Source organism: Toxotes jaculatrix, chromosome 19 (genome assembly GCF_017976425.1).
Source record: "Toxotes jaculatrix isolate fToxJac2 chromosome 19, fToxJac2.pri, whole genome shotgun sequence".
In the NCBI taxonomy this organism is placed as follows: domain Eukaryota; kingdom Metazoa; phylum Chordata; class Actinopteri; family Toxotidae; genus Toxotes; species Toxotes jaculatrix.
In genome coordinates, this window is record NC_054412.1 from 15,771,085 (window position 1) to 15,796,266 (window position 25,182).

At 41.1% G+C, this 25,182-nt stretch overlaps 1 protein-coding gene across 1 annotated transcript; it reads right to left on the bottom strand.

The window, feature by feature from the left end:
• Positions 1-267: 267 nt before the first annotated feature.
• sptlc2b (serine palmitoyltransferase, long chain base subunit 2b) lies at positions 268-18,619 on the bottom strand. Its single transcript, XM_041063950.1, has 12 exons — positions 18,388-18,619; positions 14,314-14,508; positions 13,752-13,906; positions 12,705-12,853; positions 12,111-12,235; positions 10,964-11,057; positions 10,419-10,524; positions 8,763-8,982; positions 7,750-7,876; positions 4,443-4,578; positions 4,002-4,131; positions 268-2,426 (listed from the first exon to the last, which is right to left on the bottom strand). The coding sequence occupies exons 1-12, from the start codon at positions 18,529-18,531 to the stop codon at positions 2,313-2,315; spliced, it is 1,695 nt and encodes a 564-aa protein (XP_040919884.1). The 5' UTR covers positions 18,532-18,619; the 3' UTR covers positions 268-2,312.
• Between the last annotated feature and the right edge of the window lie 6,563 nt (positions 18,620-25,182).

Consider the following 25,182-nt stretch of genomic DNA (forward strand, 5'->3'; position numbering starts at 1 on the left):
AACTCATTCCAGAGCTTGATACTAAGAAAGTGATTTAATCTTTGCAGGACTGTTTCCACCAGCATGGTCAACAAACATCATGGCTTTACAAACTCCCCTAAGTGGTTTATCTTGAACCCAAATACAACTCCAAGGGCAAAAGCATCTGATAAGTAAGTTTTCAGTGGTCACTTAAGGTCAGTTCGCAGGTATGTGTGGTAGGTAGGCTGGAAAATGTCTCTCTGGACTTTTAATTCCTCGGTTTCAGTGAAGGAAACCTGGCTGAGAGAAACAGTCACGTTGCTGTTTGCAATTACATTTTTTTTTTTTGCCTCCATCGACAGAAACGTAGAGACCTAACATACTGCACGGAGCTGCAGACAGCCTGAGAGGAAAGTTTGAAAAGAAGAAATTCTTTATGTCAGAGCACATTTCTGAAGAGTGCAATTCCAGATCATAGTCATGTGTTCCACCTTTTATATTATATTTATTAAAAGCAAATGCATCACTGAGTTGTTTTCAAGCCGTTGCCTGTGAAAAAAAAAAAAAAAACAGTATTGGAATGACTCACAAAAATGCGTCTAATGCCTAATGGTACAGTTAAAAGGGACCCCAAACCCCTTGGCATGCTGTGCTAAAATGCCATAAACATCAACAAAAAGCATCTCGAAAGTTGTGTTTAATCACTTTGATAAACATGCGCAGGAATGGTCACAGCTTTCAGACTGGCTGCGCTGACGCACCCTCCAATTCACATCAATAAAGTAACAGAACATAAACACAGACACACACACAAACCGGATGTTTGACAGTGGCATGTATGCCATGTTTGGGGTGACCACACAAAGAAAACTGAGACGCAACAGTAAAACAAAACCCAACACTTCAACAATGGAAGCAGGTTGATATGGAATGTCATTCCAGAAGATGATCACAGATGATACGTAACGAGAAGAAACCATGACGTTTGAAGCAATACCTAAACAAATCTTGCAAATTTCAGTGACTACGTCATCTGTGCATTTATAATGCCTGTCAGTAGTGCTGCACTGAAGTTAAGACGTGTAAGCAGTCAGTTTAAAATACACATCTTCCACTGGGACACCTTTGGAGCTGCCTTTCAGGTAATAGTTAACATTTTTCACAAAAGTACATTAGCCGAAGGATGGTAAATAAATAAAGCTGTCTGTATATCAGATAAGCATGGGCACAGCATCGTCATACATACAGATCCTAGTTACAGCGTGTCATCGTGCTCAGAGATGGGTGTCGACGCTGCTTCGCTTGAAAGCACTTAAGTGAGAGTGATTGAACGAAAATAAAAACAAAAGTAAAAATAACAATCACACGTAGCTCATTAGCTTATAGAAATGTTAAAGACACTGGGCTCAAGTTTTTGAGTGCAGGTGTAAACAAGTAAATAAGGCTGAAAAATATTTCTAGAAAATAAGCAGTAAAAATACTCCTTAATCTTGCTCCCTGGGATTCTTTCCCTGTTAAATGTTTTCTTTTGGAACATCTACTTTGCATTTTAAGAGAAAAGGTAGAAAATATATCTATACATATATATCCTTTGGTGAGGGAAAGAACCCAATATTCTTAACTCTTTATTCAAGTAAAAGTGATTAGGAAAAAAGCCGTCAGATAAATACATATGGAGAACACATGCTTATGTTACTCCTGTGAAATAACGGATCTCTCTTTGAGGTTTGGGATGCTACCCTAAGGCAGTTTTACCAACTTCGGGATAAATAATATTTACATATATAATTTTTTCCTTTTGAGTGCATCATAGCAATGGCTATGATCAGATTTCTTTTTCTCCAAGTGCACGAGTAGAAACTCATGGCAAAAAAAAAAAAAAAAAAAAAAAAAAAAAAAAAATCAGTCTACTTTGCTCCAGGTTGTTTGACAAAGAAACTCCACATTGTTGTTATTATTGCACAAATAAGATACACATTCAGTGTGCACACAGGAATAAGACTTGACGTTAAACCGATGCAGTCACAATAAGTTAGGACAAACTGAAAGGCTCTGAACGCACTTTGTAACGACCGACACAAAGACGTGGGAGATTTTGGTCCTCCCCTGTTAGGGGTGAAGAAGCTAGGCAGGCCACAGAGTGCACACAGGCTAATGAGCGATGCTAGTGTGCAGGTTTTAAAATGGGGTGGACCATAGTGAAGACTTTGGTTCTGGTGAGTCCTCTGGAGCTTGACGTAAGGAGACATGGAGAGACTGGCTCAGAGGAAAATGAGGGATATCAGACGAGAAAAGGTGAAGAAAGGGAGGGAAGGTGAAATGGGCCGAGGGGCTGGAGGGGATAATGTGGCTCAGTCCTGCAGCAGGCTCTCCTCAGACATCCACCCCAGAGAGGGAAGAGGCTGTTCACGTCTGGAGTACTTCAGCTGCAGCAGGTCGCCCACTTCACTGATGGCCTCCAACGCCTGGAATAGGAAGAGGAGGAATGCCATTAATCTGAATCCAAAGAGACGTTATTTACATCCATCAGAATGAGAGAAGATAGCCAGACAGACAAGCCAGACAATAAAAAACTCACATCTTAAAAGGGGATTTCTTTCATAGGTGATAAATGAAGCGATAAACGTTAATCACACTTGAATTTTCAAACATTTAACATGTCAGAGAGGTGAAGCTGGCGGGGGGGGGCTTCTAAAGCAAAGGTGAACAGAAGGCTCCCTGCATAAACCACAACTGAAAAGAACCTCCTCCACTTCTTTCCACAGGAGACTGTATCAGCATTGCAACACTGCAGGACACCTGGAAACAATTTACCTTCCTCCTGACCTTTTTTCTGATTCCGTGGTTTGAGAAATAGCGAGGGCTGGCTTTTCCAAAGACGGAAAAAGCGGCTCCTCGAAGTGCTCTACAAAGACAGGCTGATGCCCTTTAAATGGACTATTACAAACGGTGTTGACATGCCCCTCAGTAAGATGAATGAAGTGTCTTTGGAGAGACAGAGCAGCTCAAATAAAAGTCTCTGAGCCACACTGTAATACTTAGAGACAGCTTGGCCTTCCAAGTTCCTTCATAATAAAGGACACATTGGGAGCCTTTATTATTCAACAGGCACGCACACACACACACACACACACACACACACACACACACACACACACACACACACACACACACACACACACACACACACACACACACACACACACACACACACACACACACACACACACACACACACACACACACACACAAAACCATCAGTCAGCAGCCAAACAGGCAGATCTGGTTGATTAACAGCTGAGAAAAGCCTACTGAGTGCTTGGATCCACAATCACCCGTGGATCAAAAAAAAAACTCTTATATCATGTTAAGGATAAAATTAAGTCTTCAGCAATAAATGTCTGTAACAACAACGTCTCAACTGGATCCAGTGGTGAAGAAGAGAAGAGGCTAAGCAGAGATCAGATGTGTCTTTCTCTTTACAGCTTGAATGATAAATGAAGACCAAGTGGCTGTGGTAGATTGGAAGTGGCAGCCTTCAATAAAAACACAAGAGGCCGGAAATTTTAGTTTGACTTTTTTTTTTTTTTTTTTTTTTTTTTTAAATCAAAAACACTCTAAAAGGTACCAAACATGTTTAGTGAGATTTTCAAACTGATTTTGTTTCAATGCCTACAAAAGCTGTTCTGTTCCTCCTGCAAGTGGAAACTATCCACACCAGTTTAGAGTAGAGGCTTCTTTTTTTTTGCCAAGTCATCTGAGAGAGACTTCTGGTAATAGAAAGTGAAAGGAAAATGGGAAAAAAATGCAGATGAGCTGCTGGTATGTCACCTGTCATCAGTCACAGTCCATTTTTTATAATTTAATACACCGTGAATCGATATCGTGTGTCTACAGGAAATTCAAGCCAGTTTTGGGGATTTTTGCATTACTGATTTCCCAAATTAAAGGCACTGACCTATATGACGTACATATAAACTCACAGATTTTTTTATTTATTTTGTGTTTTGCACAGTGATTGGGCTCACTGGAAGACTTACTGTGTCGAGCATCTCTCTGGTATGAGCAGCTGAAACGCAGAAACGTGCCCTCGATTCGATGATGGGCGTTGCCGGGAAGCCGACTACCACCGTGCCAATGTTCCTCTTCAACATCTCCCGACCAAATGCCCTGCAAAGCAATGGCAACATTAAACACAGGGCAACACTTGGAAAAGTCTAAGTTATGGTCTCGCCATCACCACATCCTGAAGATGTTCTCTTTAATGTGTGAAGCTCAAATCATGAACAGCTTTCCACACATTAAGTCAGATTCTATTTAGAAAAGTAAGGAACGTGATTAAAATCAGAGCTATGAGCCTTTATGTCTTTTCCAAATGTGAAATCACTGGGGGCGATTCTTCCTATTAGCCACCATAATTATCCTCGATGCTGAAAAGCACTGAACATATACCAAATAACAAGAGAAGGAGAACTGCATACCCAATTTTGGCAGGCATGTAGAGCATCATTGGCACGACAGGCGAGTCATCGTTGCCGTAGATGATGAAGCCCATTTCGCGGAGTTTCCTGCGGAAGTAGGTGGTGTTCTCTGATAGCTGTCTGAGGCGGTCAGCGCCTGGAAAGGGCAGAGAAACACACTCAGAGTGGTACTTAAGAGCTGGATTTAACAACACAGACATATGCTCGTTGGTAAGCTTACTGTTACTCAAAGCCAGCCTGGATGGATGGCAGGTCAGGACCAGGTTTAAAGTCTTACTCTACTGTAACTGTAGCTCAACACCACGACCTGTGCCACCTGTAGACTTCACTGATGAAGAAAATCCTATAAACTGATTCAATCACAATACTTCAGCAGCTTCTTATCTATTAAAACTAACTAGTTTTTTTTTTTTTTTTTTTACCTTCTGTCGTAATTAGAAAACCTTGAGTATCCGTGAATTAACATCTCCTGGCTTTGATTGAAGCCCTCTCTCACCCCTGGTGCAGCCACACAGGTGTTTTCACTTTGCCTGATTAGATCTTTTCTCATCAGCTCTATGCATTCAGACTCTTCATGATTGACACTTTCCTCACTCTGTTAGTTTTGCTGCACCTGTTAGGATGGGACAAGGTAGACTTTTATGATTTCTTTTAGCACATGGAGTGTGGTGACCTCGTGCAGTTTCAGGCAACCTGTGCAGAGGTCTAATCAGCCAAAGTGAAAACATCCGTTCTTTCAACCACAGCACTATTTTTGATAGTGCTGTGGTTGTGAACTTCTGAACAAAGTGAACAAAATAGCATGTGTTAAAGTAGACTTTTGCACTGCTGGTGATTTTTGCATTCCTCTATTTATTCTGCTTTTAAAAATGCGCAAGATTAATATCATTTAACACCACAAGCTCAAGTTAATGCACTGAAACTGATCCAAGGTGGAATAAGAGGTCAGTGTTAATGAGCCTCGTCCTGCTCATGTAACAAAACCATGTTAGAAAAAAAAATGCCTCGTTTTTTGTCATGTTATACACATATTTGGAGACAGCACTACACCACGTTCCTTTGAAGACAGCCAGGATTCTTTAAGTCTGAGGTCAAAGGGCTGAAACTACACAGGCATCAATCTTCACATGTCAGCCTGACGCACACTGTGGATTCACTCACTGAATCCACAGGCCGAGCCTCCACAGACAGCATCTTGACCAAACAAATAGCCATATGGCACAAAGCGCCAACAGCAACACACATCTGCCTGGCTGTGCTGAATAACAGAGCAGAAACATCACGGCTTCAAAGCACCCCTGAGACACAACAAAGTAACATTATATTTATCCAGACATTTTTCTCCACACACGAGGAATCCAAAGCTATTCTCAGCACTGAGTGATCAGTTGGCAAAAAAACAGCAGTATATGATATTCAGACATTTTGCTTTCCAAATGCTTTAGCATTCTTTTTGTATTGAAGAAAGCTTTGCCCGTCTTGTACACTCATGTCCCATCCACATATCTGATTGATGTAAGCTTCAAACAACAAATGTCCATTTTTGATGCAAGCCGGTGCCGGGAACCAGCCGCCCTTAGCAACTTAAACGCAGAAACAAACCGTTAGCAGGCAGCTCAACTGTCACTTCAACTTCATGTCAGTGTCTGGATCTTCAAAGGCTTGAATTTCAAACAGTGACAGGGCTGCAACCAATCAGACTGTCATTGTTAGTCTTCCACAAGGAAGACGTGTCAAGCTGGGATATGTTGCAAGGTCAGCCCTCCTGGCCTTCCCTTCTCAGAAATGGTTTGGAGAAAGAGTTGATGACATTGTGGAAAAGGCCATGCTATAAAGGGGATACTCCAGGTGTTTATTCCAGTTGCTAATGATTGAATGACTGGGGAGCAAGGTAATCTGATCTTATATCAGCATTTTAAGGGAGGCTGCATCAATCAAGCCCCGTAAAGAGTAAAGAGGTGCCGCCCTGCAAGAAAAACAAGCCTCCGTGATCTGTTTGTGTGTGTAGGACATGAGTCCAACAGAGTTTGATCTGCCCTAAGCACCATGCTGCTTTGTACCCAGCGTGAAGGCGAAAAAAGCACAGATATGCAACGAAACACACATCTGAAAGCCATAAGGGGAGATGGTAGAGGAGTCAGCATACCACCAATTCAAGACCTTCCATCAGACTGGACAGAATCAGAATGAAGCAAGGAACTGTCCACATATCAGTTCCTAAAAAATTCACATCCTGTTAGATAAAGACAGGAGGAGACTGCTGTGGAGGACCACAGAGAGACCTTCAAATATGCAAAACTACGATCAGGAAATTCAGCTATAGTGCAGGTTTTTTCTCACCATCGTCTGACTGGTTAGTGAATAAAAAAGCATCTGCAACATTTAAGAGCAATGGTTCAGCCAACAAATAGATCCTCAAAATCTGAAAAGACCATCTCAATATACTAGAAAATATACAGAATTTTTCCAAAGTAATACATTTTAACTTAGAGAGAACATCCACTTTCACAGCAGCCATCTTGAACAATAAGATCATGTGACTAAAACATGAAGTGAATATTAATGAACTGTCCCATTTTACATTCCAAAAGTCACGATGTGCACGTAGATGCATGCAGGGGATGGAACGACGTGGCATTAAAGTCATACCTAGAATAGGATAACACGTTACACAGTTTGATGAGGCTGTATAACACAGCTTTATTTACTAGTAAATAATTGCCAGTTTGCTAGTGACAGTGGCCTTTATCACTTGACTGGGAATAAAACATGACGAAGGTAAACAGGCACGCACAGTATGACGGGGTGAAAGTACAAAGCTGGCAAAGGTGATGGGAGTTGAAAGAAAAAGAATGCCATGTTAATAAATGTCCTCAGCTACAGACCTCTGGTCTGCAGGAATGAATAAAACCTGATTAATGGGTCTATACTGCCATCTTGTGGTCATGTGTAGTACCACCAAGCACAGCACAATCTTCAGACTAAATCATGAGTGACCCAGGAAGTGACATTAAACCTCTGACATTTCATAGTTGCTGCAACTGCAAAAGAAAAAAAAAGGCAAAAAAAAAAACTCCACTACCAAGAGACTGTTCTTAAATCCACCATGTGCTAAGCAGGACACAGTGTGAGCTTCAATTTGGCATGATGTGCTAAACCAAACATCAAATTTAAACTTCTATATTCTGTGTACCTTGTCCATCTAAGGGTCTCTGTAAACTACCAGTACATGGTAACCACTGTAAAAGGTTATGTCCTTCACCACAGATTAATGATTAAGTAATTAGTATAATTTTCTGGCAGTTACCCAGTGAGGTCCCGTCCTCTCCCATGATGATCTTCATAGAGGTGATTATCTGCTGGGCCACAGGAGGGGACATGGAGGTTGCATACAGAGCACTGTGAGAGTGGCACCTCAGGTAGTCAATCAGCTCCTGCCAGAGAAATTACATTAAAGTTATCTTTTTTTTTTTGTTGGGCTGTAATGAAAGAGATACATTACATTTCATTTGGTTAATGTGCGGATTGCATGATGCAAGACACAAAAAACTGTACGAGAGGAGACAATTGTCCTAATGCAGAAGCACTGGTGGACAAAATGACTTTGTATTAATACAGCTCTGACATACATGAGTATAAGAATTTAAAATATATTAAAGTATGCTAAAAATACATTAAAGTTATTCTTATAGAGTGCTAATGAGTAAATGTAGGAAATTAAAAAATATTATCATTACCACATTATCTCCTATGCAGGAGATAATGCAGCTGGTTACATAAACAGCTTTAGAATTTAAATGCTGTAGATGAAGTCTGAATGTTTAGGACAAAGGTTTCTTCATTGTTAAAGAAAGAATGTCAGTACACCATCATCTGAGCATTTTGGGCATGATAAATGTCCAATATTAAAGTGTTACAGCCAGTGTTGATGAAGATGTAGTTCCATCTTGTATGTGTTCCCTTGTTATGTATTTGCATATTTTTCTTAACATAGGCCAACTGAAGTAGCACAGAATTACAGACTTGTTTTCAGTTTTACTCTCACTGAAAGTGACGGCTTACAGTGTAAGCCTTACACTGATTCAAAGCCTTTTCAGAAAAACAGGAAGCTAAGTTTCCCACTGCTGGTAAACAGTGTTGACCAACACCAAAAGTGAATGACACACATGGTGCTGGGTTTCAGAAGTCTGGGAAATTGCTCAGAGCCCTCGAGGGGATGACTAAGTCCTCCAGCTACCGTTTCCATTACAACAAAGGAGGCTTCACATTCCACTGCCTTATGTCACAGCTTTAGTTTTACCTGTGTCAGAGTTCACAAACCTTTTTGCCTCCAATGTATCCTCCGGCAGCACCAAAGCTCTTGGTGAACGTTCCCATCATGATGTCCACATCTTTGGGATCCAGGCCAAAGTAATCCACCACTCCCCTACCGTTAGGTCCCAGTGCCCCGATACTGTGGGCCTCATCCAGGTACAGATAGGCCTTGTAGCGTTTCTTCAGAGCAATGACCTCTGGCAGACGCACTATGGACCCCTCCATACTTCAGGATAAAAAAAAAACAGTGATGTAAAAAAATATAAAATATAAAAAGTCCCACAAGTCATTTTTTTAAGTACAGAGAGACCAGAAGATGGCAGCTCACAGATGCTTCCCATCCAATCTGTCACAGCTTGAGAGGATATGCCACAAAGGACTCTAACCCTACACTGCCTATGTCCAGCTTACAGCCTGATATGGCTTATAGGGAATGCTAAATTCTTCTTTTCACTTTGTCATTATAGCTTACTGATGTAGAATGATGGGCAACAATGGTAACTGTATCCACAAACTATTAAACTACAACACAACGCATGCAAAAAGTGAAGTGGTCTAAATACTTCCTGAAGCCACTGTAGTTAAACAAAACAAATAATCTAAACCTCAAATCAGAAAGCTGCAGTGTAACTGAGGGAGGATGTGAGCAGATGACAGTACAGACAAGTGCTTAGCTGTGTATGTGTGGGTGTTAATGTGTGTGCAAGCACTGTCTATTTTAGCAGCTGAAGCATTTTCTTTGAAAATCCCAGTGGAAATGAAACTCCATTAACATTGCATTAGTGAGGAGCATTGATTATGTCAGGCAGTTTCACTGAGCACTACATTGATCAACAGAATTGATTGCCTTTATAGTAAGTACACTTCAAAGAACAAGGAATACATTATCCTCAAAGGAGTGTGTGCACCCTTCCAAATCGCCATCATTTTCTATATTTAAACAAAATGAAATCAGAGAATGTTGCTCCCATATAGGGATCATACGGAAGAAACTGACCAGGAAAACTCTGATATTGGTATTTACTTTTTGTGAAATAGTCTTTGTACAGTATGTTAGTATGTTTTATTCAGCAGGTGAGTGTAACATCAGGAACAATCCATGTTGAGGCATATTCTAACACTGAAATCTCATCTGCTGAAATATTGCTTCACTAATAAAAGTGCCCTGGTGTTTCAGTGGAAAAGAGTTTTCTGATGCAGTGAAGATGCGGTCATAAAAATAAGCCTTAATGACCTATGGGAGGCTTTGTAAATACACCATAGTGTCTTAAGCAAATAACACTTCTACTGATATGCATCATGGCCGAATATGGTACACTTCTATTTTGAGAAATGCTGTATTGTGTTTTCTCAAATGTACAAATAAAGTGACAAATGAACTACCAGTCAGGCTAAAGAAAGTGATGAGTCCCCATCCGGTAAACTGTGGGTGTCAAGTATATGGCAATAAACACAAAGTAATGTGATACAGCTGTGACATAAAAACACTCACACTGCAATAACAATAAAGCAGAAATAAAACTTAACTAGCTACATTACGTCTCTAAGTTTTTATGGTAGTGGGTTATCTAGATCGGGCAATTTTCAAGCCTGTGCGTTTGTGTGTGTAAGGGTTCGCACCACACACAAGTGTAAGAGAAAGACAAAAATTATTGCGTATACCTGTATATGCCCTCCACCACAATGAGGATTTTCTTCCAGGGTCGGTGGGTTCTCGGCTGCCCATGTACAATAGCATCTCTCAGCAGCTTCTCCAGGCTTTGCATGTCTACAATACAAAGGAGTTCCCAAATAAAAAACACTTTCTCACACAAGTTTTAAGTTATATATTCAACAACTGATAGTGAGAAAATAAGATTTCTGAGTCAAAGAGAAAAGGGTTTGTCAGCTAGGGAAAGATGTTATTTCTCTAAAGTAATGTGAGAGCTTTGTTAATTAATGGATGGGTGTGAATATTTTATGATTGCAACCCTTTGAAGCACTGAGTGAAGCAACTTGCTGCAACATACACACACCTATGTATTTACATTCCTGTTGGGTAAAGAAGATTATAGCTAATTACTGTCTCATAGTTTTGAAAGAGACAGTTTAGCCAATCTAATCCTATGCATTCTGTGTTGTTGTTTGTGCATGTTTTGGGTGTACCCTATGTCAACGCTCTATCAAACTGATCTAATGAAAGGTGTTTGTTGTTGGAGGTCACCCACTGTTGTGTTTGAAGACCCGAATTGTGGAGCCAGACAGACGGGCTCCGAGCACCAGCGACGCGTGATTCAGCTCGTCACTCAGGATAAGACAACCCTAAAACAAGAAAAAGAAAGAAAAAGATTTTCTTTTTGAACTAATTTTGCAGAGTTGGGATTTTTCTTTGTTTTTTAACGGTGATCAGACCTCTACGTTGCAAAAGTGGTGATCCCTAATTAGCCAAAGTCAAACACTATTCTGTTCTTAAGAGCTTTGCTTGCAAAATTCACAAGTAGTTCACATACTGGAGTTTTTAGTGTTGAGCAATGACACTAACAGTTTCTGTAACATGCACAAAGTAGCATGTTCAGATGAACCTTTAATACTCTTTATTACTTCTAATACATTTTGAATGAATGATTATGACATTATGGATTTTTTAAATATTATTTTATCTTAACGACTACATTAAGTCAACACACCCAAACATTCACACAGCTCACTCTGTTTCCTCTGGTCAATGACTATACAAGCTCGTTACACAACACATAATTGTGCCATGACATAAGGATGTGCGTTAGCAGAAAAGTGACAAGCGTAGTTAAGAATTTATGACAAGGACAGCGACTCAGATCTTTACGGTCTCGCTTGAAGTTTCTCTCTGCCCATCGACTTTTTTGTTTTTCACTCATGTGGCTGTCAGGAAATATTTGACTTGACTCACAAGGTACACATGCCTGTCAGCTCAGATCTGTACTTCCTGTCCAAGCAACACTGGCTATGGAAGGAAGGAGCACATAAGGATGCAAGTAAGAACCGGTGTGTGTGATTTGTTAAGGTTAGAACAGCGACTGGGGCTAACCAAATATCAGACTCCGACCTTCTGCACTCTGAATGTTTTGAAAGCTTCGGCCGGAAACTAGTGTATTGTGGAACACTGTGAACTGTTCAAGCTTGGCTGTACATCTGAAAATGTAGCATGTTTTCACTCTACACAGGAAACAGAGTTTTTCCATAACAGTGTGAATGTCACTAGCTTACAATTACAGCTTTGGATACAAGAGCAACTATGACTACAGACACACAAAGAAAATTTAAAAACAATCAGATCACGGAGCAGGATGTTCTAGGGACACAAAAAAACAAAAAAAAGTGAATGAAATTCCTTACCTTCCCAGTGAGAGCAGGAATGTTCATAGAGTTGGTTGCAAATCCCATACCAAAAGCCATGGATGACTCAACACCCAGGAACCTGGCAACCAACTGCTCCAGCTCCTCATGGATGTCCAGATTCCCTGGAAATGACGTAATCTCAGTTTAACAACAACTCCCCATTATCATACTGTAACTTGCAGAGTTGTCTTATGTTGTCTAAGTAACACTTATTTTAACTATGAGGTCAGTTTACTTTGCTTCAACTAAATACACCTCTGATCTGAGATTTTCTTTTGCTAAAGTTAAAACAATTAAATATGACACGCTAATCCGAAAGGTCAAAGTGAAGCTGCTGCAAACTGACGAGGCACTGAAATAAACTTCAAAGCTTTCACGGTGCATGGTTATATTTCAAACTCTTCAAATCTTTCAGTCTTCCTGTGCCTGTATTCATGAAAGAGAACAAAAGTGGGAGCGGCTGTTGAAGTACCAGCGGAGGTGTTTGAGAAGTCAGTTTTTATAATGAGAGAAGTCTCATGATGACAAATCATGGAGACTACTTAGCAACCAGATCTTACGTTCAAAATGACTTTTTTTTTTTACCCTTACCCATCTCACAGCGAGTGCTGCCCACTCCAGCCCCGTACTTTTGCGTGGCTTCAACAGAAGCGTCGGCACAAGCCCCCGTGTTCTCAGCAAAGCCGAGGTAGTTGTACGAGCCCATATTGATGACATCCTTCACCACTTTGCCCGTGTGCCTAAAAGAGACAGAGACGGGGGAGAATCAGACAGAGACTTGGTTCTCTGACTCAAGGCCAATTTAAATAATTACGTTCAACAGTGTGACCCTGTGTGCACTCGTTGCCTGGCAACAATTTCCTGCTCAATGTTGTCCTTTAACCACCACAGTTATCATGCACCGTGATAATATACAATAGTTTATTGTCCCCAGGGGACTTTAGCTAGCAAACACAAGCACTGACAAAAAAAAATTTGGTGTATATTATAAATTCCAGTCAGATAAAGAGGAGGAATATGACTGAACATTCACTTCTCTGGGCAGTTTGTCTGCAGAGATATTAATGGACTTTGCAAATTGGCTTTAACTATTTTGCAAAAGGTTAAATTTATTAGTCTGGCTAACATACAGTTTTTATAAATGTTTGTGTGTATTATAGTATAGTTGTGTCTTAAATACCACAGAGATCAAGCAGTCCCTCTACATACAGTAGGAGTTACAGTGTTCACTATCTCCTTGGGGTTACAATTAGGAATAAAATTAACTAGGTATCAATTGTACTGACACTGAATTATACTACCACAGTCATTTGTAAAATACTGTGGGTTTCGGTCTTCTTTGTGTTACTGGATAGTGTTCCTGTGTAGTATCATATGACAGATACTAGTGCTTTCAACACAACCATCTGAATCATAGCTTACGCAATTCTTATTATCAGAAATACAAGGTCAGTGACTTAAAGTGCTAATCAATGAACTTCCCACTGAACTAAGGATCAAAGGTATACAAACACACACCTGTGGGAAAAGAATAACCTTCACGGACAACGCCTTGATTCTAAATTAACCCTGTGCACATTTAGACGTGGAACAACATGGAAATATAACGCAACATATTTCCACAATACAGTGACTTACTCGAAGGTCCAGTTGTAGTCGTGGGAAACTCTCTCCACCAGGTCCATCTTGGCACCAGGGACGCTACATATGGGTCGGTTCCAGTTGTCTCGGATCCTCATGTATAAGTTCCTGGTGTAAAAGTTCTCAAAGTCCTGATAGAGTGGGACGAAATCCTGCAGAGGAAATGGGTAAGACAGAAAAGAATAGAACAGAGTAAGCACAGTAAAAAAAAATGGATCTGTAGCAGTCAAGGAAAACAGTCAATGTTTACTGTTGAACCAGATATAATAAGTGTGAAACAGAGAAAGATTGACAGCAAATGAGGCCGGAGGCTCTATTCAAGCCTCAGATATCCAAATTCAAAATATGAAACCTTTACCACTGTGCTGTAATAATAGCTAAGCTCCATCTTGCAACTTCAGCTTGAAAAAGAAAAAACAGTTTCAAGGAGAAAAGAATAAGTATTACAAGTAGTGTTCCACAGAGAGTCTAACTGAGGTGATGGCTTTAATGTTTCTGTCCCTGAATTATCCTTAAATGGCTTTGTACTTAAAAAGTTCTACTGTAAATACTGATCTACCTTCTGCTCCTCTCTCTCTCGGGCCACGTGGCACTTCTCAATGTTCCAGTGGCGGAGGAAGTCTCGGAGGTAGCCGAAGATGGTGAGGATGCCGTAGCCCATGTAGGTCAGCACGGCCACCAGGAGAGGAGTCTCCTCAAAAGACTCCACAAAGGGTTTCTTGTACAGGCTGGAGTTGTGTGTGACATTTTGGTTCTGTGGAAGAATAAAGCAAAATAAGTTGTCATTATCTCTATAGACACTGTTACAGTTAAGGATATAGCCCTTAGTAGGGCTGGCTCAGGCAACTGAATCATCCCCTAGTTATGCTGCTATAGGCCTAGGCTGCTGGGGGACATCCCATGATTTACTGCGCACTTCTTCTTCTTTCTCTTTCTCTCCTCAGACCCACTCTCAAATTTATTAGCCTTTATTACATGTCATTAACTCTGTGTCCTCTCTGTCCCGTAGTCCTGTGTTTGTTTCTCTCTGGTCTCTCTTTCTCTGTACCTTACTGCAGGTACCTCTGGCTCCGGAGCTGCATGTCCTATGGTCCTGGCTCCACCCACCTGCTGCTGTTTATTGTTTACAATGATCTATTTCTAACATGTTTAATGTTCCGTTCTGCTACAGATAAATATTTGATTAATATTCTTTGCAAACTGTAATGTAAATAATTACCAGTCATGACAGCTTTTTGCCTCCGTGCTCTGTTTCATAATTCTAATCTGCTGAGCACACATTATCCAATAACTGTTCACTAACTGTAATGTAAATACTGACCCACATTGTCTGTATTATGCTGCATGTCTTTCTCCCCCTCTCCTCCATTCCTAGCTGTCCTATCTTCCTCCTTTTCCTCCTTTCACCCAGCCCGGCCATCGGCAGGAGGGTCCCCCATCTGAGCCAGGTTCTGCTCAAGGTTTCTTCCTGTTAAAAGGGAGTTTTCCTTGCCACTGTCGCCTTAAGTGCTTGCTCTGGGGTCAGGCTCTGGGTCTCTGTAAAGCGCTTTGAGACAATTTTGATTGTGGAAGGCGCTATATAAATAAAATTGAATTGAATTGAATTGAATTGAATTACAAGTCTTTATGAGTTAAAATTATAATCAAAATTTTTAAATGTTATGTGAGTCATACCACTTTTAGTTCAAATAAGCCATTCTAACAGATGGTGGTTTCTGCTTTAAAAGGTAATGGTTTATCTACGCTTCAAGTCTGTTTACTCATTAAATCAGCCACACCAGGCAACCCCATAAACTGGGATAAGCAGGCCAATCCAGTAAAAGCTGGGCACACACTAGATGACAGCAGGGCTGATTTGCTAAAATTGTGTTTTTCTTGAAAAGTGAGTTAGAAGCCTAATAAATGGTCCATAAGCTCATTTATTGAGGGAGACTTTGCCACGCCCGGGCCCCCATGGACCAGTGAGCAGTAAAATGAACATCAACCCAGGGTCCTAATTCATTGACTTTTATGAATAGCAATATTGACCTTGAATTATAGGCCCGTACGAACATGATCATGATGGAGGAGCGCCACAAAAAAAAAAAGCTAAAAAATACTAGCATCATTTCAAGCCGGACTGTGGACTGGTTGTCTACAAAAGCAACACTAAACAAATGAGGGCAGTCACTCATTACAGGCTCTGCCCTGCAGCTTAGCAACCATTCCTCATGTGACCAGTCATGCTTCTCCAAGAAATACCTCTGAGCCAGAGAACAGGAGAACGCTGCATTGTGTGTGTGTGTGTGTGTGTGTGCGCGCGCGCATGTGTGTGTGTGTGTGTTTAAAGCCAGTCAAACAGGTCCTTCTCTCCATGAGTTCCAAGAAAAGGCACTGAAACACCAGCAGTCCTGCAGCCACCGTCATGGCTTGTGAACTCCCTCAAAAACAAATTCATATCGAAGTACACCACTCAAAGAGACTGCTGCACACTGACGCCAACCACAGCAGTTAAATCCAATTTTCCTGACGTCATGTTTAATATTTTATAGTTGTGGACAAACAGAGACGGAGAAGAGGTAGGCCTGTGTCACTCCTTTATAGCTGGGCAGCACAGCCCCTCTCCCCAGAAGAGAATCCAACCGTCACACTCTGAGTACCAGCTCTTTCAAATGCTTGCTCTGCAGCTAAAGAGATGATGATCATATTACATTGTGTACACAATAATAAAAGCTTGCACATGGTGTATGTTTCACATCAGGCATAAAACAGAGTAAGTATGCCTCCACTCCCCTCTAATTGTCAATTCAATGCATGGCTCGTTGATACTAAGAAATTATTGGCACCATCATCCCAGCTGAAAGCTGTTAGTGAGATCATTTATTCCTGCCTCTTCATAAAAGTCCTGTTTCTAAGCATTTTCCTATATTCTCCATATGAGGATTATAGCTAATCCCTATATGGAAACTGCTCCATATAGGGAAAGGAAAGATCAATTTTTTCAGCTGAGGACCCAGACCCTGGAGGAAATTCATCTATCGGTCTGTGACAGACACCAGAGCTTTACTGTTGAATGGTCTAAATATTGTACTTGTCCCTGTGGGGTGTTAACAGACAGAGGACAGTCCCATTTTGACTAACTGATGTAAGAAAAACTGACAGTAGAGACACAGAGTTCTTCCACGCCCTGATTACTCTGGCAGACATAGACCTATGTGCATCTAACGCCTATAAGTTGCCTTATCAAGAACCAGCAGAGCTCATTTCACAACAAGATGACATGATGCCATTTTTTAATGTTTACAGTAATTGTAAGCACACCTAATAGTTGTGTATTGTGCCATGTAGAATAATGCCATTTATGTTAGCCTAATCACAATCTCTGACAACAATGAACCAAAAAACTGTCAGCATACTGGTCTAGTTCATCTGAGATATACAAAAGACCTGTGGCTGCAAATACTAACTTTAGTATTAGTGAAGTCTGACGATGACTATTCACTATAACTGACTGCACTACCAGCAGTGACATAACTTGCAGCTGTGTTAACTTCTCGCAGGGTGGAGAGATCATCTGCATGAGAATCTAACTGTTATGACAATCACAGCATCTGGACCTGATTGTGTAAATCCACTATATGTTGAAATCAGCAGTCCTGCAGCTGAATGCTATCACAAGTCTGGAATGTGATTTTCTCAAACATGAGAGCATGAGCATGACTTTCAATATACACATTATGCGTGGTTTCAAACTTCTCTTTTGAACCTAAACAACTGAAGAAAAACAAAGGCATGTGTGTACCCCACCTCCAGCACTACACACACGCACCCTCTGTGTTTTCTGGGCTTTTCATTCCACCCCAGGAGGGGCCACACCCTTCACAGCCTGGAGACATTCCTCTCCCGCTAAAGGCTCATCTGAAGCAAGCCTGTCCTCCTCTTCCAGGAGACCGACAGACAGACTGACAGCTTCTCTAGTAACAATATAATAGGACCCTGGTCCTCCTCATACTAGAGCCAGTGTAAACAGAAACCAGTCCAACTTCACCCATACACACACATACAGGGGCACGGAAACAACAGGGTGTAAGGTTACAAATAAAGTCACCACTACAACCCCCCCTGATCAGGTGGCATGCACCACTACACAAGAAGTTTACAACGAAAAAATAACACAGCTGGTTGCAAGCTAAATCTGCGCTTTAAACCACAATGAGTGCAGTTTTAAGTATTTCTAAAGCCACGTGACTAGAAATCACAAATGAAAATGAAATTCCGTGTAGCTGTTGGCAACGAGCTAGCCTGAAATGTGTCGCATTAGGACAAATCACCGGGCCAGCACCTAATGCTAAGAACAGGTCCTCATACAAGCTAAATAAGCCAAGCTAATTATATTAATGTTACACGGTTTACTGGAGAGATGACGTTATGCCGTCGTCACATGGCCGGACCTCACACTTTCCGTCTTCCTGCTAATCAAACCTACTCGAAGACAAGAATTTATAGCAGCGATACGCACACGGAAAAAATAAATGAACTACACATGAGCTAACAGCTTTTTCTTAATTCAAACAAGTTCACTACACGCAACACCAAACACAGCATCGCTTGTTTACAGCCCGCCTCCACCGAGCAGTTGACGGTTGGGCCTTACCTTCTCCCTGGGGCGACGATACTTCTGTGGCTGTTGAAACAGGCAGTGGTTCTTCACGAAGCCATTTTTGCTCGATTTTTTGCCGTTCGAGGTCCGTTGACAGGCGTCCCCGTTAAACGGCTTGCTCGCGGAGCTTTCCGTCATCTTCGTCGGCCTGACTGCAACTGCAATTTTCACAACTTCTGTAACGTTAGTCGTGAAGTCATGTATGAGCTCAGGAAGAAGACGGATTAAACGCCCACTCTGCACTGTGGCCGCACGAGCCTGCCGGAAATCCACGCCCCTGGGTAGTTTCATTGGCCAATGCCGTTACTCCTGTACAAAGATCGTCTATGTAAACTTGATTCGTAACTCCTAACAGATAACACTGAGGACATTATTGGGGTTTTCCATCCATATTTACACAAAATCTCTGTAATGACTCATGTTAAAATGAAACAATAATTATTTCCTCAGCATTCAGCAACAATATAATGAGTCCACAGGAGCTGTATTTGAATTATTATATTTCTGGCACGTTAATATTTCAAGAGTATGAGAGCTCCTTTCTACTTCCCTGTCTCTGCTAGGCGTCACCCTCTCTCCAGAGAGGGACGTCCCACAGCCCTGCCCATGGAAATAACCCATAATAACCTTTGCTTAGGCGTCAGCTGAACACCCTTTTCCAGTGACGCTGTCTCTCACCTGTGTTGGGAAGATGCAACACAAGGGTCAAAGGCTGTCTCCAAGGTGATTCCCACAAGAAATAGGAAATGGCTGTAGGTGGTGCCAAGATTTCACCGAGCAATCACTGAGCTGACCTGTAGTATTTTGAGATGGTTAAAAGTTCACTTTAAGGTATGGTAAAAGTCTCTTACTAAAAGCTTTTGTGTATGGCTGTGTTATATTTGACTGGATGCCTGTGCCTGTTTTCACTGCTCATTAACCTAAGACAAACAGAACATGTCAGTGGTGATACTGTCTCTGGTGTTAAACTGTAACTTGTGACATCAGACATTTTATCTGACCCATATCAGGCTATCCAAACAACACAATCCTCTAATTTATGGCACCTGAAAGGTGCTTAAACCTCTGACAACCTAACAAATGAGAAAACCCTGTGTCATAAAATTATTTTTAATTCATTTCACACGTTGTGTTGTATTGTACTGCATTTATTGCTTTACAGTGCATCTTTCCCTTTAGTTCATTGTGTACTACAAGATAGAGAGTCACCAGTGTTGATAATTCAGAAACACAGAGAAGAAGAAAAAGAAGAAGAAGTAGGAGAAGAAGAAGAAGAAGAAGAAGAAGAAGACAATAGGAGAGTTTCCTGGAGTCACGTCCAGTCCAGGATTTTCCAGTCAACCACCAGGCTGTGCTTCCTGTTCTCTTCCTCTTTGGTAAATATGGTCTGGTGAAACATGCCACTTATCACAGACCCTGCTATGTATGCATGTGTCTCAGATAAGGGATGATTGTATAGCACTCCACATGCAAATTGAGCAGAACCATGCCCCCCTCCCTCCCATCCCTCCTTCATGGCCTGCATGTCTTTGCCTGTGTGCTTGAGGTTTATTTTCATGTGGAAATAATGCAAATGCTTTGCACACTCTTAAAAAGTAAAATCAACACTACAGATCTGTAAACCTACTACTACAACTTTCAACCTCCTAGATGGCACTGTTGGGCCACACAAAGGTTGATCCCTGTGTGCTGACAGACCTACAGTCAGAGGTTGTGCTGGTGCCATGGGTTATAGGTCATTGTCTGGTGGCATTGGAGTGCTGTCTGTTGTTTCTAGGGTGTGACCTTCACGATTAAGACACTGATGATAACATCTAATGATTTGATTCTCTAAGCGGTTTTCAAGGCTTTTCGCTTTTGTTTCCTGTCAAGGTTGTAACCTTGAATGTGGAATAAGGAAACATCAGTCTGGTCAGCTCTTGCCAATGTGCACAAAGTCAGCTAAGCTCCCATCCATTCCAAACCAGATAAAAGTGATAAGTACCAAGCTTTAATAGGATCAGAGGCAGGGTTAAAAGGAAAGGGGATCTGTTCTCGTTGATAGAGACACTGCAAGGAGCTTTAATCATGATTGCAATTCATTCTGATGAGACAGTGAAAATCATACTGGCCTAAAATGAATAAGCAATTTTGAATGATCTATTGTTAATGAGATCCCTAAAACCCACTGGTAACGAAAATGTTTTTGTTCACATTAACAGAGCCACATTAACAATCCAAAACGAGCAGCTGGACTTGATAGGTAGAGTCTAGAGAACATTTCACCAATAACCAACAAGGCTTTATTGATGTAATTTCTCAGATAATCTTAACAACATTTCCCTTGTTTCACAGCTGGGCAAACAGGGCAACTGTCCAAGGAACTCAATCTCAGGGGTTTGTTGGGAAGAAGCATAATTCAAGCACAATATCAATTACATAATTTCCAGGGTCATTGGCAAATACAAACACAGAACGTCAGAGTCACCACGTCTGCCATGAGTGCAGTGCAAACTGCCTGCGTAGGCACTGGTTGGTCATGTGACATGTCATCACTACTCCCAAGCCTTGAGAACTAAGGCTCTGTACATCACCTTGTGCTGTGCGTCGATTTGCAGTGTAACATACAGAGTGTTTAGGTTACAGGATTCTACTCATTGCGGTGAGTTTTTGACAGTCTGGTCATTTGCTATCACTGCACCTTCAAAGATTTTTCCAGCAGGCTTATAAGCAAACTTTGCCTAGGGCCCACCTAGCATCTTATTTCGGCCCCACATGTGACCTGGATGCCTAAGTACTGGCTTTCACAAAGATATAACTGCAAAAACTATCCACACATATCAGTTCTTACTTTGGTCTAAAGATCTATAATAAACATTTTTTTCACTATTGCATCATAAACTACATATTAACTATCTATGAATGTAACAATCTGGCCAAATATGATGCACCAACATAATATACCTATTGAGAAAAACATTATAATTACTGTGTCTCCACTGACAAGGTTACATGCCACTGTTGATGTTCATACAGTATCATTCAAATGACAGATGATTTCCTATTCACTGAAGATGTGTTCCCACTCTCTGTTGCAATTTCCCTGCTTTGATGTCATCTAATGAAATCATCAGGAGGATCAATCTCTCATCCTATTCCCCTGACAGCCTATTAAGACCTGCCGCTGCTAGAGAGGAAGTCTAAGCAAGCAGCCTTTTTTCATACTTCAGTGGCGTCTTAATGTGGTAGATAACAAATGATGAAATCACAATAGTACACAAGTAACCACATAAATGAGTATAAATGAGTGTACTCATTGCTAGGCATTACGCTCATACACAAACAGAGCCAGCGCATGTCACATCCCAATAAATGATCCATTCCCATGCTGCTTCATAATTCCTGCAATCAGCGATTCTTGCAACCATGAATGGACAAAGTGTCAATCAGGGCATTGCCTTTGACATTGAAAATGGCAAGTTAAAGTGGGAATAATGGAAACAGATACAGTGTGGAGAAATATTACATGATACTTTCTTGCATAATCAACATGTGAGCAATGAACCCAACTCAGAACATAACCCAGCTCTTTCCTTAGATGAAGACACTGGCTGAGGCGTCAATCAATTCCTGTCACAGCAAATCCCAGAACAGTTGATGAGCACTCCCACCACGGTTGGGTAGGCCCTGCCCTGTGTAGCGGGCAGGCTGCTTTCTGACTGACACAACCATTAGAGATTGTTACGCCTGTCTAAATCCTCCCTCCATAATAGATTATCCACAGAGGGAGCCGCTGAGGAGAGGACGAATTCTGCTCTCCAGGATTCAGGTGAGGCAGGCAGGATGGACAGATTGACAGGCGGACCATTTTCCAGTGAGCAGCAGACTCTGTCCTACTCTAGACTGCGGGTATAATGATGAGTGAATTCCAGCCTGAATATGCACAGATGAGGAACTAATGATAAGAAAGTGAATGAGTGACAGAGGAAAGACAGGTTGTGCAGGTGTGTGCTGCTAGTGGTGAATGTCAGTTTGACAGATTCAATTTATGGACTTAGTGGCTTTGTACACTGTAAATTCACACAATGAATTAGAGTGACAGAGTACATAGGAATAACGACATAAATATGAGTTAGCCCGAAGGGAATCTGCAGATTGTAATGTGCAATAATGTTTGACCTCACACAGCTGGAGTATAATGCAGGCCATATTTTTAAATCCCAAATGTTCAGCATGTAAATTATTTTTTAAAGCAATGCATGAATATTTTATGTAATGCATGTTAAAGCAGCATTAATTAATCCAGAAAAAACAACCAAACACAACAGAGACATATTTTCACATTATAAAGTACATGGCTCATGTGTTAGCAAACTGCTGCACAATGCAGCAGACACAGAGTTTGTTATTCTTCATGTTTCTGGCCACTTAATGAATCGAAGTCCAATGTTCACTCTCCTTTTACCTCAGTTTTAGTCTCCACCCTCAGAAAAAGGTTTATAAGAGTGATGGGTGATGGGTCAGTAAATCTGTGAGCAGTAAAACCAAAACAATGAGCTAAAAATGCTATAAAAGCTTAGACTACTTTGAAAAGAAAAGCGTGAATCAACTGATGTGTAAAGAAAATAAAATGAGCACTACACCTTGTGTTGAAAGTTTCATGCACTTTGCCCTTCCGACCACACCTCAGTCACTGATGTCAGAGTAGAAACTGATTGTTGCACTTGATGGAAAACAGCTGTGACTTCACCATTTGGGGTGTGGTCACTAGTGCGACATGCTTTAATATTTCAGCCGATAGGAAGTAAGACATTTTTACACTTGTGAATCAGTAAAAATGTTTACTCACTTGTTCATTTGTAAAAAATGACTCCTCGCTCCATGTGGAAGAAGAGCAGTGTCACTGGCAGGGAGGAAATAGGACCATTGTTTTCCATGGATGTGGGTGTGTTTCTTCAGAAAAACAAAAAAAACAGGCCGCCTTTGTTGCAGCAGCAGCAGCAGCCCTCAATACTGGAAGAGAGGAACAAATCTCATAGTGTGAGATAAGATCTCTCTCTGGCCAACGTCTTCGACAGGTCAACAGAAGCAGTGGGGACATTTATCACCAAACTTATTGCTTTACTGCCACTGAGGGGTGGGAGGAGGCAGAAATATCACAAAAGGCATCACAAAATAAAATAAGCCATCCTCGTTCAAGTCCAAAGAGTGAAAAGATGCGCCGCAACAACTCAATATTGTTTACTATTTCTGCATTTGTTTCCCTGTGGTGCAAAGATAAGGAGCTATCCATCATGGCCCCCGTCTGTGACCTGAGCATTCCATTATGGCCCAACACAATATGTTCACCGTTTACATCCAACAGCACACAAAAGCAATGCCAAGGAACCAATTTCCTCTTACCTTCATGAATAAGAATCTCATTCATCTTCCTCTGGGCTCATTCATAAAGGCAGACAAGAGCAGAGTGGAGACCCATTATCAAGCTGTCTTTAACACTTCAACACTGGTGTGTGCACGAATGCAGGCTGAAGGGTGCACATCTTTTCTGTTGTTTTGAGATAGGAGCCCTGCTAGATCGAAAAGCTTGAACTGATTATGTTGACGTTTGACTTTTTTTTTTTAAAAAAAAACATTATATTTTTAAATTTTGTCTATTCCTGTTCATACATGTGCTTCCAAAACCCAACAATCGAACCACCCATGATTCAGTTACCCTAAGCTGGTACATGTCAGATTGATTTCTTCACACTGACACTCATACCAGGCCCTGACAAAAACCCCCTGCTGTCCTTAAATCACCTCACACTGGCAGCGGGGTGACTTTCAATTCACCCATTCCTTCAACATTTATTCATACACAGGGATAAGATACACATGCTTGAGCAAGTTCCCCTTTCATTACATTGTTCCAAAGCAGATAACGTATATCAAACATTTTAAAAGTACAGTATAGAAAAAAGATAAAGAGACTCCCGGCCGTACAGATAACAGAACAATGCCAAAAAAGATACTTGTAGGCAGAATCAGAAGAAAGTGGGAAATGCTCTGGGTATGAATGGAAAAGAGATACGGCACTCTACATGATAAAGGTCGGTGTTAAATTACATCAGAGCCTCTCTCCTGCCACAGAGTCATGGTTTTTGTGTTGTTCAACCTCAGGTGCAGAGGGGAGACTAGGAAAAACCGTCGCCTTTCACCCACTCTGGTAAGAAATCCAATGACCTCTGAGCATGTCAGCTCCTCTCCACACGAGTATAGGTCAGTGTGAAATTACATCAGAGCCACTTTTCTGTAATTGAGTGAGGGATTAATGTGTTCTAGTCTGGTTCCTCTGTTGCAGATGGGAGGCAGGGGGAAGCTGGAGTGCTTCACAGTGTTCTTCCTCTGACCCAAAAGGTGGTGAGAGCTGTGCCGACTGACCTCTAACACTGGGAAGAGCAAATTTAAAACTATAATTTATAAGATTTTCATTCTATCAAACCCAGTTTTTGACAGTATTTATGTCTGCTAATTCTCTTTCTATAGGCATTAAATTTGTTTACACTTCGTTATCTCAATATAGTAGTTTGCTTTTCCAGTGACAGTACATCATTCCCAAGCTTTCTTAGGTATTATAATCACAGTAATCACAAGTATGGCTAAATCAAGCAGAACTGTGGCTGGAGAAAACGGTAATTTTCTTCTCCTATCTTTATGATAGGATTATCAAAAAAAAGCGAGACCTTGTTTGAAAAAAAAAAAAAAACATAAATCAAAAATCCTTATTATTTCACGTCCTCTGCTTCGCTGAAATGTTTAGTTGGATAT

Excerpts from the sequence above, each read along its gene's own strand:
- sptlc2b (XM_041063950.1), bottom strand. The coding sequence starts at position 18,531 with ATGACGGAAAGCTCCGCGAGCAAGCCGTTTAACGGGGACGCCTGTCAA. Across the intron at positions 13,907-14,313 it reads GAGAGAGAGAGGAGCAGAAG|GATTTCGTCCCACTCTATCA; the intron begins GTAGATCAGTAT and ends TTTCCTCTGCAG. Across the intron at positions 11,058-12,110 it reads TTCCTGCTCTCACTGGGAAG|GGTTGTCTTATCCTGAGTGA; the intron begins GTAAGGAATTTC and ends TTCTTGTTTTAG.